Source organism: Balaenoptera acutorostrata, chromosome 2 (genome assembly GCF_949987535.1).
Source record: "Balaenoptera acutorostrata chromosome 2, mBalAcu1.1, whole genome shotgun sequence".
Lineage (NCBI taxonomy): Eukaryota > Metazoa > Chordata > Mammalia > Artiodactyla > Balaenopteridae > Balaenoptera > Balaenoptera acutorostrata.
This window is the reverse complement of record NC_080065.1, coordinates 29,848,200-29,861,132: the sequence shown is the minus strand read 5'-3', so window position 1 is coordinate 29,861,132 and position 12,933 is coordinate 29,848,200. Positions and strand designations below refer to the sequence as shown.

At 48.1% G+C, this 12,933-nt stretch overlaps 1 protein-coding gene across 1 annotated transcript in view; it reads left to right on the top strand.

Annotated features, from left to right (window-relative positions):
• The window catches only part of MTMR12 (myotubularin related protein 12), a 66,891-nt gene that overhangs the window by 49,380 nt on the left and 4,578 nt on the right, over positions 1-12,933 (top strand). Inside the window, exons 9-15 of the mRNA XM_057541083.1 lie at positions 1,667-1,773; positions 2,447-2,571; positions 4,035-4,113; positions 5,948-6,018; positions 8,251-8,423; positions 10,544-10,711; positions 11,587-11,748. Coding sequence (XP_057397066.1) covers positions 1,667-1,773; positions 2,447-2,571; positions 4,035-4,113; positions 5,948-6,018; positions 8,251-8,423; positions 10,544-10,711; positions 11,587-11,748 — 885 coding nt within the window. The remainder of the gene's footprint in view (positions 1-1,666; positions 1,774-2,446; positions 2,572-4,034; positions 4,114-5,947; positions 6,019-8,250; positions 8,424-10,543; positions 10,712-11,586; positions 11,749-12,933) is intronic.

Here is a 12,933-nt window from a genome sequence, read left to right as displayed (position 1 = left end):
AAACCCCAAACCGGTTCCTCTTTCTGACTTTCTAAGCGCAGTGCAGAATATCGCCTGCGTTTGCTGATCTCTGATCTCCAGCCCAGGCTGCTGCTGGCACACCAGTGTGTGGTCTGTACGGTGCAGATGACTGGCAAGAGGGGGCCTCTCTGGGCAGCTGAAATCCTCCTGGTCTGCCTTTGAGCCAGGGCCCGAAGGCTTGGTCAGCAGAGCAGTGCTGGGCTTTAGCCACTGTTGAACCCTTAACCAGACCTTTATATGGGGCACAAAATCCACAGCTGTACTCTCCGGCCCCAACCAGTCTTCCCCTCTTCTCCATTCCAGGCTCTCCTGGCAGATTTCTTTGCCCCCAAATCAGTTCTAATCTCCTTGTGTTCCTATACAGCAGAGCAAACAAATGAAACTCCCACTGTATCCAGAAAGATGCCTAAACACTTGGATCTGTCACTTACGGGCATTCATATGATTTCTTTCTCTGTTGCCCTCCCTTTGTTGTTCATTGAAATTCCCTTCTCCTGTGGTTTACCACATTCTACTTCCTATTATATTTGCAAATTTATTTCCCCTTTTAGGATATAAGCACCTTGAAGGTAGACCAAGTATCTTAGCCCTCTTTCCATCCTCTCACAACCTAATTCAGTGCCTTGCATGTACAAATCTCTTACCAATGTATGTTGAATAACCAACTTTCCATGCTTTCTAGTGTGGACTTTCTCTAATGATGGGAGCTGCCCCCTTTTGGCCATCCAAGTGAAGCACGGCCTTGAGAAGTCGCTGCAGCATTGTCTGTGCAACTTGGGGAAGTTATTCGGTCTCTCCAAGCTGCAGTTTCTTGTCGTTACTGGAGATAATACTTAATACCTGTCTCAGAGTGTGATTGTGAGAATTAAATGACTTAATTCATGTAAAATCCTGAGAAAATGAGCTGCACTCCAGTGATAGCCTCTATCCTAATAATCCTAATAATAATAATAATAATGATGATGTTGTTTTTATCATCATCATCCAGGTTCCCAGCACTAAAGCCAAGTCAAAAGGTGTATGTTAGGGGCTTCCCTGGTGGCGCAGTGGTTGAGAATCCGCCTGCCAATGCAGGGGACACGGGTTCAAGCCCTGGCCTGGGAAGATCCCACATGCCGCGGAGTAACTAAGCCCGTGCGCCACAACTACTGAGCCTGCGCTCTAGACCCCGTGAGCCACAACTACTGAGCCCACGTGCCACAACTACGGAAGCCCACACGCCTACAGCCCGTGCTCCACAACGAGAGAAGCCACTGCAATGAGAAGCCCGCGCACTGCAACGAAGAGTAGCCCCCGCTCTCCGCAACTAGAGGAAAACCGCGCGCAGCAACGAAGACCCAACACAGCCAAAAATAAATCAATAAAATAAATAAATTTATTTTAAAAAAAGGTGTATGTTAGACTCTAAGCGAGTCTGAGCGTGACCACCTAGACCTGAGTTTCTGTTGTTGTTGTCTTTAAGACTGAATCAGCCTTTTTCCTTATGAGTGTGACACATTTATTCCTTGGCATAGCAAAGTTGAATATAGTCAGCCATTTCATATTGAAGGTGTACGTTTCCCTGTATGAATTCAAATGCTAAGCTTACCCGTCCTCTGTTAGGTGGTTTACGTTACGTCTGGAAAACCTTTGTTTCCCTTTGCAGATATGGTGTTGGTCCTGCCACAGCGGACGTGCCCTTTTGAAGATGTCAGCGCTGCCCAGAGAACAGGATGACGGCATTTCACAAATCCAAAAGAACTTCTTGGATGCGTCAGTACTGTTGCACATTTTGTTACCGTTTAGTTAGCTCAGTTTTTGTTTTCCGAGAAGCAGGGAACAGTTCCTGGTAGTTGGTCCATTATCAGTTTACCTGCTGATAAAGCACTTAGCGCTGGGGATACAGTTTAGAGTGGTCGTCTTTAATTTGAAAGGAGTCAGTATAACATAATCATGAAGCGCCTCAGCTGCGTTGTTTTTAGAGATGCACGCTGAAGCATTTAGCGGGAAGTGGCATGATTTCTGTAATGTTGACACTTGTCAAATCTGGGTCAAGGTATATGTCACTGTGTTATTCTTTTCTGCTTTTCTGCATGTTTGAAAATTTTCAAAATAAAAAGTTTAAAAAAAAAAACAAAAAAAACCCTAAACTGGATGAATTAAAAAACAGAAAAGGAGTAGACTTTGGAGTTAAATTGCCTTGGTTCAGATCCTGGCTCTTTCAGGTGATACACTTCGTAATCTTGGGCCGGGTGGCCCTGCCCCTTGTTCCTGCATCCCCACCTCTGCTGACTGGGGGCCGCCTCCCTGCGGTAGTTGCCTCGTTGGGGAGGATTCAGTGGGAGCTCTTCACGCAGATCCGGGCGCCTAGGAAGTGCTCAGGAAAAATGAACTATTTCTAACTCATGCCTGCTCTTCTAATCTCGTGTTACTTTTTGTTACCTAGAATTTATAAGACCATCCACAGGCCACCCTATGAAATCGTTAAAACTGAAGACCTGTCAAGCAACTTCCTATCCCTGCAGGAAATCCAGACGGCCTACTCTAAATTTAAACAGCTGTTCCTGATAGGTGAGAAGAATGCCGAGCAAAAACTTTCTGTCAAATGGGGAAGGACATGCCGCGTGGATCAGGTGAAAGTCGGTGCCATTTCCCTGGGTTCCTCGCGGCTGTACACAGAGGTTCCCGGCCGTGAGGGCTGGTGTCGCGGAGTGGAGGGGCCGGTCGCCACGGGGCCAGCTGCCCTCGATACACTTGCTGCCGCCATTTTGCTCCAGGCTCTTGCCCCGCTGCCCCTTCTCAGGGCAGTGAACACAGAGCCACCCTCCTCCTCTCTTCTTTCCCCGGTGATGAGCGTTGAGCTTGTCCCTTAAAAGTTGTAGAACTGTGCAATACCTGTATTCACCGGCTAGTTTGTGAAGTGAATCATCCGTTTGTTTTCCTTAGTGGCTTATTCAATGGACTCCTCCCCCACCAAGTGGAAATACTGTATTTTATTTTTTTCTGATTGAGCATATATATATATTTTTACAGTGTAAAAAAAATTCAGTTAATCTGAAATGTGCAAAGTAGAAAATGAAATATGCCCATCCTAGCCACCGCCACTTCCCTGCCCAGGCTGCCCAGTGTGAACAATTCAGAACTTGAATCAGATTTCATCAAAGTCAGTCACCTGTTGATTCTCTTCACTCTTGAATGAGTGTTTACCCTCTGAGATTTGTCACACTTTATAGGTAGCTTTTCCTAACTTTGACTTTTTAGCCTAGTGGTCTGATTTAGGATTTATTCATTCATTCAGTCAACATTTGTTGAATTTCCATTATACACACTAACTATGCTAGGCATTGGAGATAAAGATGAATATGACACCAAGGGAAACAAGTGTGTACCTCTAATTAGAGCACACTGTGCTATGTGTGATAAAATAGGTTTATAGAAAGCAGGCACCTGGCGGAGAAGTAAGGAATTGCACTAGTTGATCCAGGACTGTGATTCCCCACTTCTGTTTTCACCATCCAGTACTTGCAGGGCTATCTGCCTTCTCATTGATTTGAGTTTGCAACTCTGACATGCAGTAGACTTCTGTAAAATGCAGGGCTTCTGTATCAAGGTGGGTTGGGGGGATTGTGTCTGGCGTGCAAGGTAAATGTGTGTGTTTAGGATTCCAGCAGAAGCTAGCTCTTCCCTCGGCCTCCTTGGCATTAGGACGTGGCCTGTTGCATCTTCCTCTTCTAAGAGCAGCAGGCTGGATGTCGACTCTGTCTGCCTACAGCGTGTTACTCTCCTTGTTGAGTTACAGGGTAGACTGTGGCTTAGTATACAGATTGTAGGGCACTTTTTACTTGAGCAATGAAAGTCTGTTTTTGACTACCACACCCTTCCAGGGGTTTACAATTCAAAAACAATTTCAGCTGAAGGTTTGAAATGCTGGATTCGCAGCCTAGACTGGGGCAGCGCCTCTGAACAGCACAGGTTTTACAGCAGGCGCGTCAGCAAACAACACCTGACTTCTTTACTCTTTTTCCTTTTTTCAGATAATAGTACCGAATTTTGGGACACAGATATAAAATGGTTTTCCCTGCTGGAAAGTAGCAGCTGGCTTGACATAATCAGGTATTTCAAGGCGTTGTTTTGCTCATGAATTACACAGTTCTCTAAGCCAAAGTAGTAAAGCAGGACTTCCCTGGTGGCGCAGTGGTTAAGAATCCATCCACCTGCCGATGCAGGGGGACACGGGTTCGAGAAGATCCCACATGCCGTGGAGCAACTAAGCCCGTGCGCCACAACTACTGAGCCTGCACTCTAGAGCCCACGAGCCACAACTACTGAAGCCCGCGCACCTAGAGCCCGTGCTCTGCAACAAGAGAAGCCACTGCAATGAGAAGCCCGCGCACCGCAACAAAGAGTAGCCCCCGCTCGCCGCAATTGGAGAAAGCCCACGCGCAGCAATGAAGACCCAACGCAGCCAAAAATTTAAAAAAAGTAGTAAAGCAGCCTGACAAATAATTTAGCTGTTTTCTATTTCACGGTTAAATATTCTTAGATCACATATTCTGTTCAGGGCTCAGCTGGATTTTACATTCATTATTTATTATTTCTGTGCACATCTGATAAGAATTTACAGACATGCTACCTGCCTACACAGAGATCTGCTCCCTAGACTCTAGACTAGGGATGGGAAGGCTACAAAAAAGGGGGCGTGGCGACCCAGCATTCTAATTGAGCAGCAGCGCTCACCCCCAGGGAGGAATCTGGGGCTTGAGAAGGGGAGGGGTGCTGAGTTTTCTGGGTTTGTCTTTGTTTTTGTTTTTGGCCGTGACCAGGGATGGAACCCGCACCCTCGCAGTGAAAGTGCGGAGTCCTAACCACTAGGCCTCCAGGGAATTCCCGGATGCTAAGTTTTTCCTGAATACCTTTTTAGAAGAATTCTGTATCTTATATGTCTCTTACCTATTAAAATTTTTTTTTTACTATCATTAATGCCAATTAGTTATTTTTCATTTTGGAGTCAAGTAGAGATTCCTAGAGAGCAGAATTTTATTCCCTTTCCTACTTCGTATTTTGAGTAGCTTCAGTCTGTTGCCCTTAAGTAGAGGAGAGGGCAAAGGGAGGCGCAAAACAGAAATGATGATGGGGTGAGAGCAGGGGAGAGAACAGCTCCGACCCCAGGACACATCTGAGGAAAGAGAAGGCTCCTCCCTTCCACCTCGCTCGGCATTCTCTCTCACATCTGCCTGGGAGTTTGTGCAAAGGAGCCTCAGGCCTCCAAAAACTTTTTAACAAATAGGTTTTGAGGATCCTACTGCATGTCCCTTAATTTGAATATATAATTGCAAGCATTGTGATGAATGTTATAAAATGAAAGGACCTTCCCTTCCACGGGGTGGGTGGAGAAGGTGAGTGTCCCTAACCGGGTGAGGAGCCCAGGGAGGCGCCACCGCTGCAGGGTTATCCGTGCAGAAGGCAGAGCTGCCGACAGCGGCAACAGTCTCAAAGGGAACAGTGCGTCGAGGGAGACAAAGGGATTTCAGGGCACACTGGGCCTTTCCAGCCGCACCAACACATTTAGCCCATGACCTTGAGTTAACAAAATGGACCTGCAGCACCGCCTCCAGATGTGGGCGTTTCTGGGTCTTACTGGGACTCAGCAACACACTCAGATACGAATTTGCAGTAAGTATTTCTAGTTTAGGAATCACGTAGCAACATTTTTACATCAATTTTGGAAATCCCTTCTGAAAATTTTAAGTTTCTAATAAGCAGATGAGTGTCTTGCAGTATCTGAATAGCATGAACGATAATTTCTTTCTTTTTGGAGATCTTTAGCATGAAACAGTAAATGAGATAGAAAACTGAAAATCAAGTCAGACTGCCTCTAAATTTCTTATTGATCATGATACCAAGCTCAAGAACTAATATCTGTTTTTCTTGCCTCTCTCCTGTGTAGACGCTGCCTGAAAAAAGCAATAGAGATTATAGAATGTCTAGAAGCCCAAAACATGAACGTTCTTCTTTTAGGTAATATATTTAAAGCACAAAGGGTGGTTTCCTTTTTCCTTTACTTGGGATTCTGTTTCTGTATATAGAGATTTATGTAAGTGGAATTGTCTCGTAGAAGGAGCGAGCTAGTGTAGAAATCCTTCCCATTCTTTTTACCCTGACCTTGGAATGCTCTGCTTTGGATTTCATTGTTATAGTTTAAAAATAAATTCTTTCACTTGGAACTCGGCAGACCTATTCGCAGCCCAAGAAGGAATTGTTTGGTATCTTTACCAAAGCTCACATTTCCTCATATTTTGAGGTTTTGTTTTATATTAACTCAGTTAAAGTTAAAATCTTTGGATGACCTTTTTTGTATGAAGAGACCCATGGATGGTTTAATTGTTATTTTTACATCTTTGTGTCTGACAATTTCGTGCAGTTGCCACAGAAACTTTGTGGACCATGATTCCCTTTTCTTCCGTGGACTTAACTTCCTGTGCATGTGGACAGGATATACACACCCAGAATGTGTAAAAGAAGTGTAAAACCTCATACAACAAAGATTGTTGGTGGAATTGGTTAGATCTGAGCTAAAATATTATCTGCTGTTTTGAATATTTAAAGTGTCTTATAGCCCCATGCTTTACATTAAGTAGACTGTCTCATGTTTTCATATCCTCAGGCTTTTATCATTTTTCTGACACTTTCCATGACTGCTAGAATTTAGCTTCTGTGAGCAGACTGGAAGTGTGTCCACCTGTGACTTCTGTACCCTCTGACTTAAATTTTAATACACGCGCTGAGCACCTCCCATGTACAGAGCTCTATGCCTCTGCCTTCTAGAAGTTTACAACTTACTGAGTTTGAGAGAGCAGGCCTAAGGGTGTTATTGAAAAAGATCTAATTAACAATGGCAGAACAGAGTACTGAGTAACTGGTGAAAAGGAGGGATAAAGATTGGGGGGCTGAGAGGTGCAAGTACCCAGGGCCAGACTGCACCAATCCCAGAGTTGCGTAATATGAAATGGGAATCTTTAGCGGGTGAGGCTGAACCCTCCCTCACTCCCCGAAGGACTGCTGAGTTGTACCTCCTCTGAAATCTCATTCTCTAGCTGCTCTTCCTAGGACTCGCATGTGTACTGTTAACACCCTTCGTACGCAAGAAGGAAGATGCTCTTAAAAAATGAAACTTGTTTTGAAAGGTGGTAGCACAAGAAAGACAAATACAAAAATCTGTTTCTTCTGAACCCATGTGTTCCCATAGTTCAGGCTTGTTTCCTGGAGGAGAAATAGGAGCACAGTGTAAGTGTGGCTCTGTAGTGCTTCATGACCCTGGGGTCAGGAGGAGAGTTTAACAGTGCAAACACCTCCCTACTTAGAATTCGTTCTGAAGTTTCTCTAAACCCACTACTACCAGCACCATTGTCCTCGTGGACATTTTAAAATAGCACCTTGAGTTGCACTTCTTTGTGTAAAGTAGAAACCACAGGGATGTAGACCTTGACTTTTAGGACCTTAAAACTCTAAGACAAGTGCACGGATGTAGATGTATGTTTTTATTTGCTATGAGTCATTTATGGTGAACGAGGATGTGAGCAGAATTTTCATCGTGTGGGTTTTGTACCATGCACTCCAGGGGTGGGCACGTGGCTTATACTTACCGTGGAGAGTTTTTCCTCTAGGCTAGGCAGAAAGAAGCAGGCCCCTCTGTGCTCCCAGACAGAAATGGAAAGAGCCGTAGAGCTGAGAATCAGAGCATTTTGGTGCAATCCAGGAACGCTACCCTTTCTCCGAAGCAGAGGTAGTGGAGGAAAGGCGGCTGAGAAGCAGTTTTGCCTTGAAACAATGAGTTCAGTGATGGAGACCCTGACACACCAGCTGGAAGGGTTTTGAACTTGGCCTGTGGAGCCCAGCAAGTGCCATGATGTATATGATTGTGCCCTCATCGTGTAGCACATTTGGACCCCGCATTCTGACAGTGGGTTTGCCATGCTGCATTTATTCATCAGTAACACATCCGTCTTTAGTGCCAGTGTGTGTTGGAACCGGTGCCAGCCAGGCTAGAAGCTATTTGTCTCTCAGTCTGAGAACATTACCTTTTTCTCCCCACTGGCCCTGGCCTTTCGAGAATTAGAGCTTGACTGTGGGTGGCAGGCGCTGGTGTTGAGGCCCCTGTGTTACCTGTGCCTGTGCGAGCCCTCTGCGGCTCTTTAACACTTGGTACCCTCCTTCCTCTCCGCGCTGCTGCTGGCCATCCCCCCACCCCAGAGGAGAACGCCTCCGACCTCTGCTGCCTCGTTTCCTCTCTGGTGCAAGTGATGATGGACCCCCACTGTCGAACCAGGTTCGGTTTCCAGAGCCTTGTCCAGAAGGAGTGGATCGTGGGCGGGCACTGCTTCCTGGACCGCTGCAACCATCTACGTCAGAGTGACAAGGAGGAGGTGAGTGTCCCCATCACAGGCCCAGCAGCCATGGGGAAGCGGAGCCCCGTCTCTTCATTAATCTGTCTTCCGACTGACCGAGGGCTCCTGCCTGCAAAGTGCACGCCTTTTAGGGGCTTGTCGAGAAGGCTGAGGTCAGTGCACTGCTGGATGCCTTTCAATGCTTGAAACACTATTGAAACTCTTCCCAGGGGAAAGGGGTGTTTATTAACAAGTGTGTTCAGAGTCTTCTCTTCTAAATTGTTTACCCCAGGGGGCTATTATATTTCATGGTGGAAGTAATATTGATTTGTAAAAAATAAAAATGAACTCAGTGAGAGAGACTCCCACAGTTTCTGATAATTTAGTCTTTGCCAAAAAAGTGAACATTTAGGGTACAAGTTTCCTACGGAAAATACATAATAACACAAAGTAAATTTTCCTTGCAATAAACCCTTTCAGAATAAAGCACAGGGTTATGTGAATGCTATCCAGTACCAGGGCCTTCGCCATGGTAGCTGCAGGTCTGGGCCTCCGAATTCAAGCACTGGAGAGTTAGCATTACAGTTCAGTTAGTGAAAATGAGCCCCCCAGATTGGGGTGTACTTGTCTAGGTTACAGCGGTGCAAACTCCTTTGGCTGCATTATTAACGACTGTGGAAGGAAAAATGAAAACAGGTGAACTTTAATTAGATCACCTGCAGAGCTAACGTATGCTAGCAGGGCGACTGGTGGTTTTTCTTACCCCAGATAATAAGCACGTCTGTCTGCGGTGCTGGACAGCTTGACACGGCGGCCGTGGAAACAGAGACGTGGCTCTTGCCCGTAAGGGCTTGGTGTGTCCTGGGAGACCCAGCCCCCTCTCAGTAGGCCTGCAGTTTCTTTCAGGCCTGTTCTGTACTCATCCGTGTCCCGTTGGGCTGAATGGACATCACCATCTTTCAGTCTTAAAAGGGACCTTGCATTTCTGAGATACTAATTTGAAAGGTTAATGGGACTCAACTAACATGACGGGCAGAAATAGCTGATACTGTGTGGGGAAGGGTGTGTTTTTGTATATCTCATATAGTTTGTGTATCTTGAGAAAAGGGGGACTGACAGGCACCGTGTCTAGTGGGGCAAGAGCCCGAGAGCAGATCAGGTCTGTTTACCCAGTGCGGGGAGGAGTCACCCGTACTTTGTGAGCCCATTTCCCTGACTGTACAATGAGGTCCAAACATTTTACGCTCTATTTAAATATGCTCTTGAACATAAAATGAGGTGTGAAATAAAGTTGCCCATTTAGACCTTTCTTTTCATCTCAACACTGACATACTGGAGTTTTGATAGAAAACTGGGTGGTCTACTTTGTGATGTAATTGACGCAGCACTGGACTTTGATTCAAGAGCTGGCTTCCCAGCTCCCGCCTCTCAGAAGCTGTGTGTGAGACCTTGGCCAAGCTCAGGAAGGGAGAGACCGTGACGTGGCCTGTCTTGTCCACCTGACAGGGTCACTGGTGACTGGAGGAGGAGCACTTGGGGTTGACAAGGCACCCTCAAAAACTCTCATCTCTACTATTAAAGGGCTTGCCTCTGAAGCTAATAAAAGAGGCCATCGGTTAAAAAAAGTGCATTTGTGAAAAATGTTAGAAACTCACTTTTGCTGCTTCTGCCTTCTCTCCCACCTCTTTCTCTTCTGGGCCCTCATTGTCAGGGGGGTGGAGAAGGGAGTATCCACAAAATTTGAAGTAATTGAGTAGTAATTCTTTGTAATACAGTGCTACTAATGAGAAGAGTGGAATTCTTTTGTGGGGAACAGCATTTCATTTGTTGTGGTTCAGAGCTAGTGTTCCCTGTTACCAGGATCAGTTGCAAGTGCTCATCTGTCAGTGCTGATTGACAAGGAGATTTTTACATCATCTCAGGAATGTCTTTCACGCAGAGAGGTCCTGCCAAGTCCTGATGTTAATCCACGGGTGTGTGGTTTCAGTTGACCATATTTATCGCTGGGAATGGGATGGAGTTGAGAATGTGAATCGCCTGGAATGTGCTTCCCAGAGAATAGAGTGCCCGGAAGAGGTTATTCCCCAGCTGTCGAGGTGGCTGCGCCGGACCCAGGACCGCTGGTGCCCCTCAGTCACGTGTATCTCGTTTTCACGTAGGTCCCCGTGTTCCTGCTCTTCTTAGACTGTGTCTGGCAGCTGGTGCACCAGCATCCCCCAGCGTTTGAGTTCACGGAGACATACCTGACCGTTTTGTCAGATAGCCTGTACATACCTATCTTTAGCACCTTCTTCTTCAATTCGCCTCATCAAAAAGATACAAACATGGTAAGCGTCCCTCGTAGGACCCTGTGTATTGAAGAAGCCGTGTCTCACAAGTAGGATGCAAGAAGATTGATGATAAAAATGGTAATTTTGTAACACTGATTACATGCTGGGCCCTGTTCTGAGTGCTTTCCGGGTATTGCTATTTAGTCCTCAAGCCCCCTGTGGGTCTGAATTATTATTATCCCTGAGGAGCTCAGACACTGACTAACTCGCCCCGGGTCACACGGTAAGTATTGGAGCCGGGAGCAAGTGTCAGAGCCAGGAACGAAGCAGATTAAAAGTTGTCTTCGTGAACAGGTCAGACGCCTTCTCTTCCACCTGCCCGCTGCCTGGAGTGACTCTGAAGAGAGCGGTGGCGGAGCCGGGAAGCTAGGCTTTCACTTTCCGTCTTAAACGTCTTTAGTCTCCCTTGAGGCCACGCTCCCAGGTCCTTAAGTCTGCGCCATCGGTGCTCTGACCAGCCCTCTGGGGGCCTCGGGGTTTGCTGGAGCTGGCCCTCCAGTGGGATTTTACCATATCCCACAGGGACTGGGAAACAGAACCCCGGGCTCCCCTCACACAGCCTCGCTGCTCACCAGCTTCGTGACCTCAGGCGGTCACTTCCATTTTCTGAGCCTCAGTTTCCCCAAAGGTGAATTGGAAAAATAGGAGTGACCTTACAAGGGTGTTGTCCTGGGAGACCGCGGCTGGCATGCGGCCGCTGGAAGCAGCGCGTCCTCCCCCTCCCCACCCAAAGCCGTTAGTACAGTGAGCAACCACTGGAAGGCTGGGTCTCAGGGCAGGCGGGGCGCGCCTTCCTGGGGCCCATCTCCCAGCACTGTGTTTGCTTTCCTCAGCCCCGCTGGAAGCGCTGTGACCTGTGCTTGTTTTGGCAGGGCAGGGAAAGCCAGGGTGCACAAAGCAAGCCTTTGAATCTGCTCACCGTGTGGGATTGGTCTGTGCAGTTTGAACCCAAAGCCCAGATGTTGCTCAAAAACCCTCTTTACGTGGAAAAGCCAAAACTGGACAAAGGCCAGCGGAAAGGAACGCATTTCAAAGTAAGATGTGCACATGTCTAACCCCCTTCGTCTGCCAGAGATCCCCGTGTCTGTAAGGATGAGAGTTACACGGACACAGTCTGCAGAGTCGAGATCGTGACGGGCAGATTGTCAGGGCCCCTGAGAATCCTTTGCCTTCAGCAGGCCAGCATCTGTCCTGGTGAGACGTGGCCATTGGCTGAGTGTCGCCGGGGCTGTGCGTGGAATCGAGCGTCTCGCCCCTGCCCGCGTGCGGTTGGGGACGCCCATCACGGTGTGGGCTCTACGCCGTCTGTACCGGTTCACATCTTCAATAGCCAGGCCTCTCTTCACGCTAACAATGGTGTTTGCGACTAACGTGTTCTGTCAGGGGCCACAAAGTCTCTGGCACAACTCCCCGCATGCTGTTGGAGCTCAAAAACAGCCACAGACGCCCCGTAAGCAGACAGGCCTGGCTGTGTTCCAGTATTTACAAAAGCAGGCACCAGGCCAGCTTGGGCCCGCGGGCTGTTGTTTGCAGACCTGGGCTGAAAACGGCAGGCATCAAATTATTTGGGCCTCCCTTCAGATATTTGTTCCTGACCTCACTAGTTATTAACCCCGACGTTCCCCGGGTGATGCGTGATTTACATGGCATTTCCCGTTCAGTCTCCTGACCTGGAGCCCCTGCCAGCCCTCGACCCCATGAAAGGGAGAGCGGGGTGGTCAGTGGTGGTCAGTCACAAGTCGGTGCGCGTCACTGCCTTCTCCGCCGCCATTCTTCTGATCCCGCCGTCCCACGGGGCTCCTGGGCGCCCTGCCCGTCCTGCTGCGGGAGGCGGCTCCATTCTAAAGGGGCTTGGGGGCCCAGGTGAGCCGAAGCCAGCACTCGCGGAAGGCGCGGCTGCTGGGTAACTTAGAGCTGATGCTTCGCCCTTCAAGGGTCCTCAGGCCCAGGCTGGGCGTTTGCCCTCCTGGCTCAACCTCTTTCCTGTCTCTTGGGCCAGAGCTGCCCTGCGCTCCAGAACAGCTTGGCCGGAGGTCAGCTTTTGTCAGCGTGCTGCGCCCCCTGGTGGCTGCACGCACACTTCCCGCGCGGTCAGGATTGCAGAGCTGCCCAAGGCCGGAGGGGCAGGGGCCCTCAGAGGCGGAAGGGAGGAAATAAAAGCTGCACCCGGTAAGACTAGGGTCCATTTCTCTGCCCAGGCCCCGTTGTGCTAAGTGTCC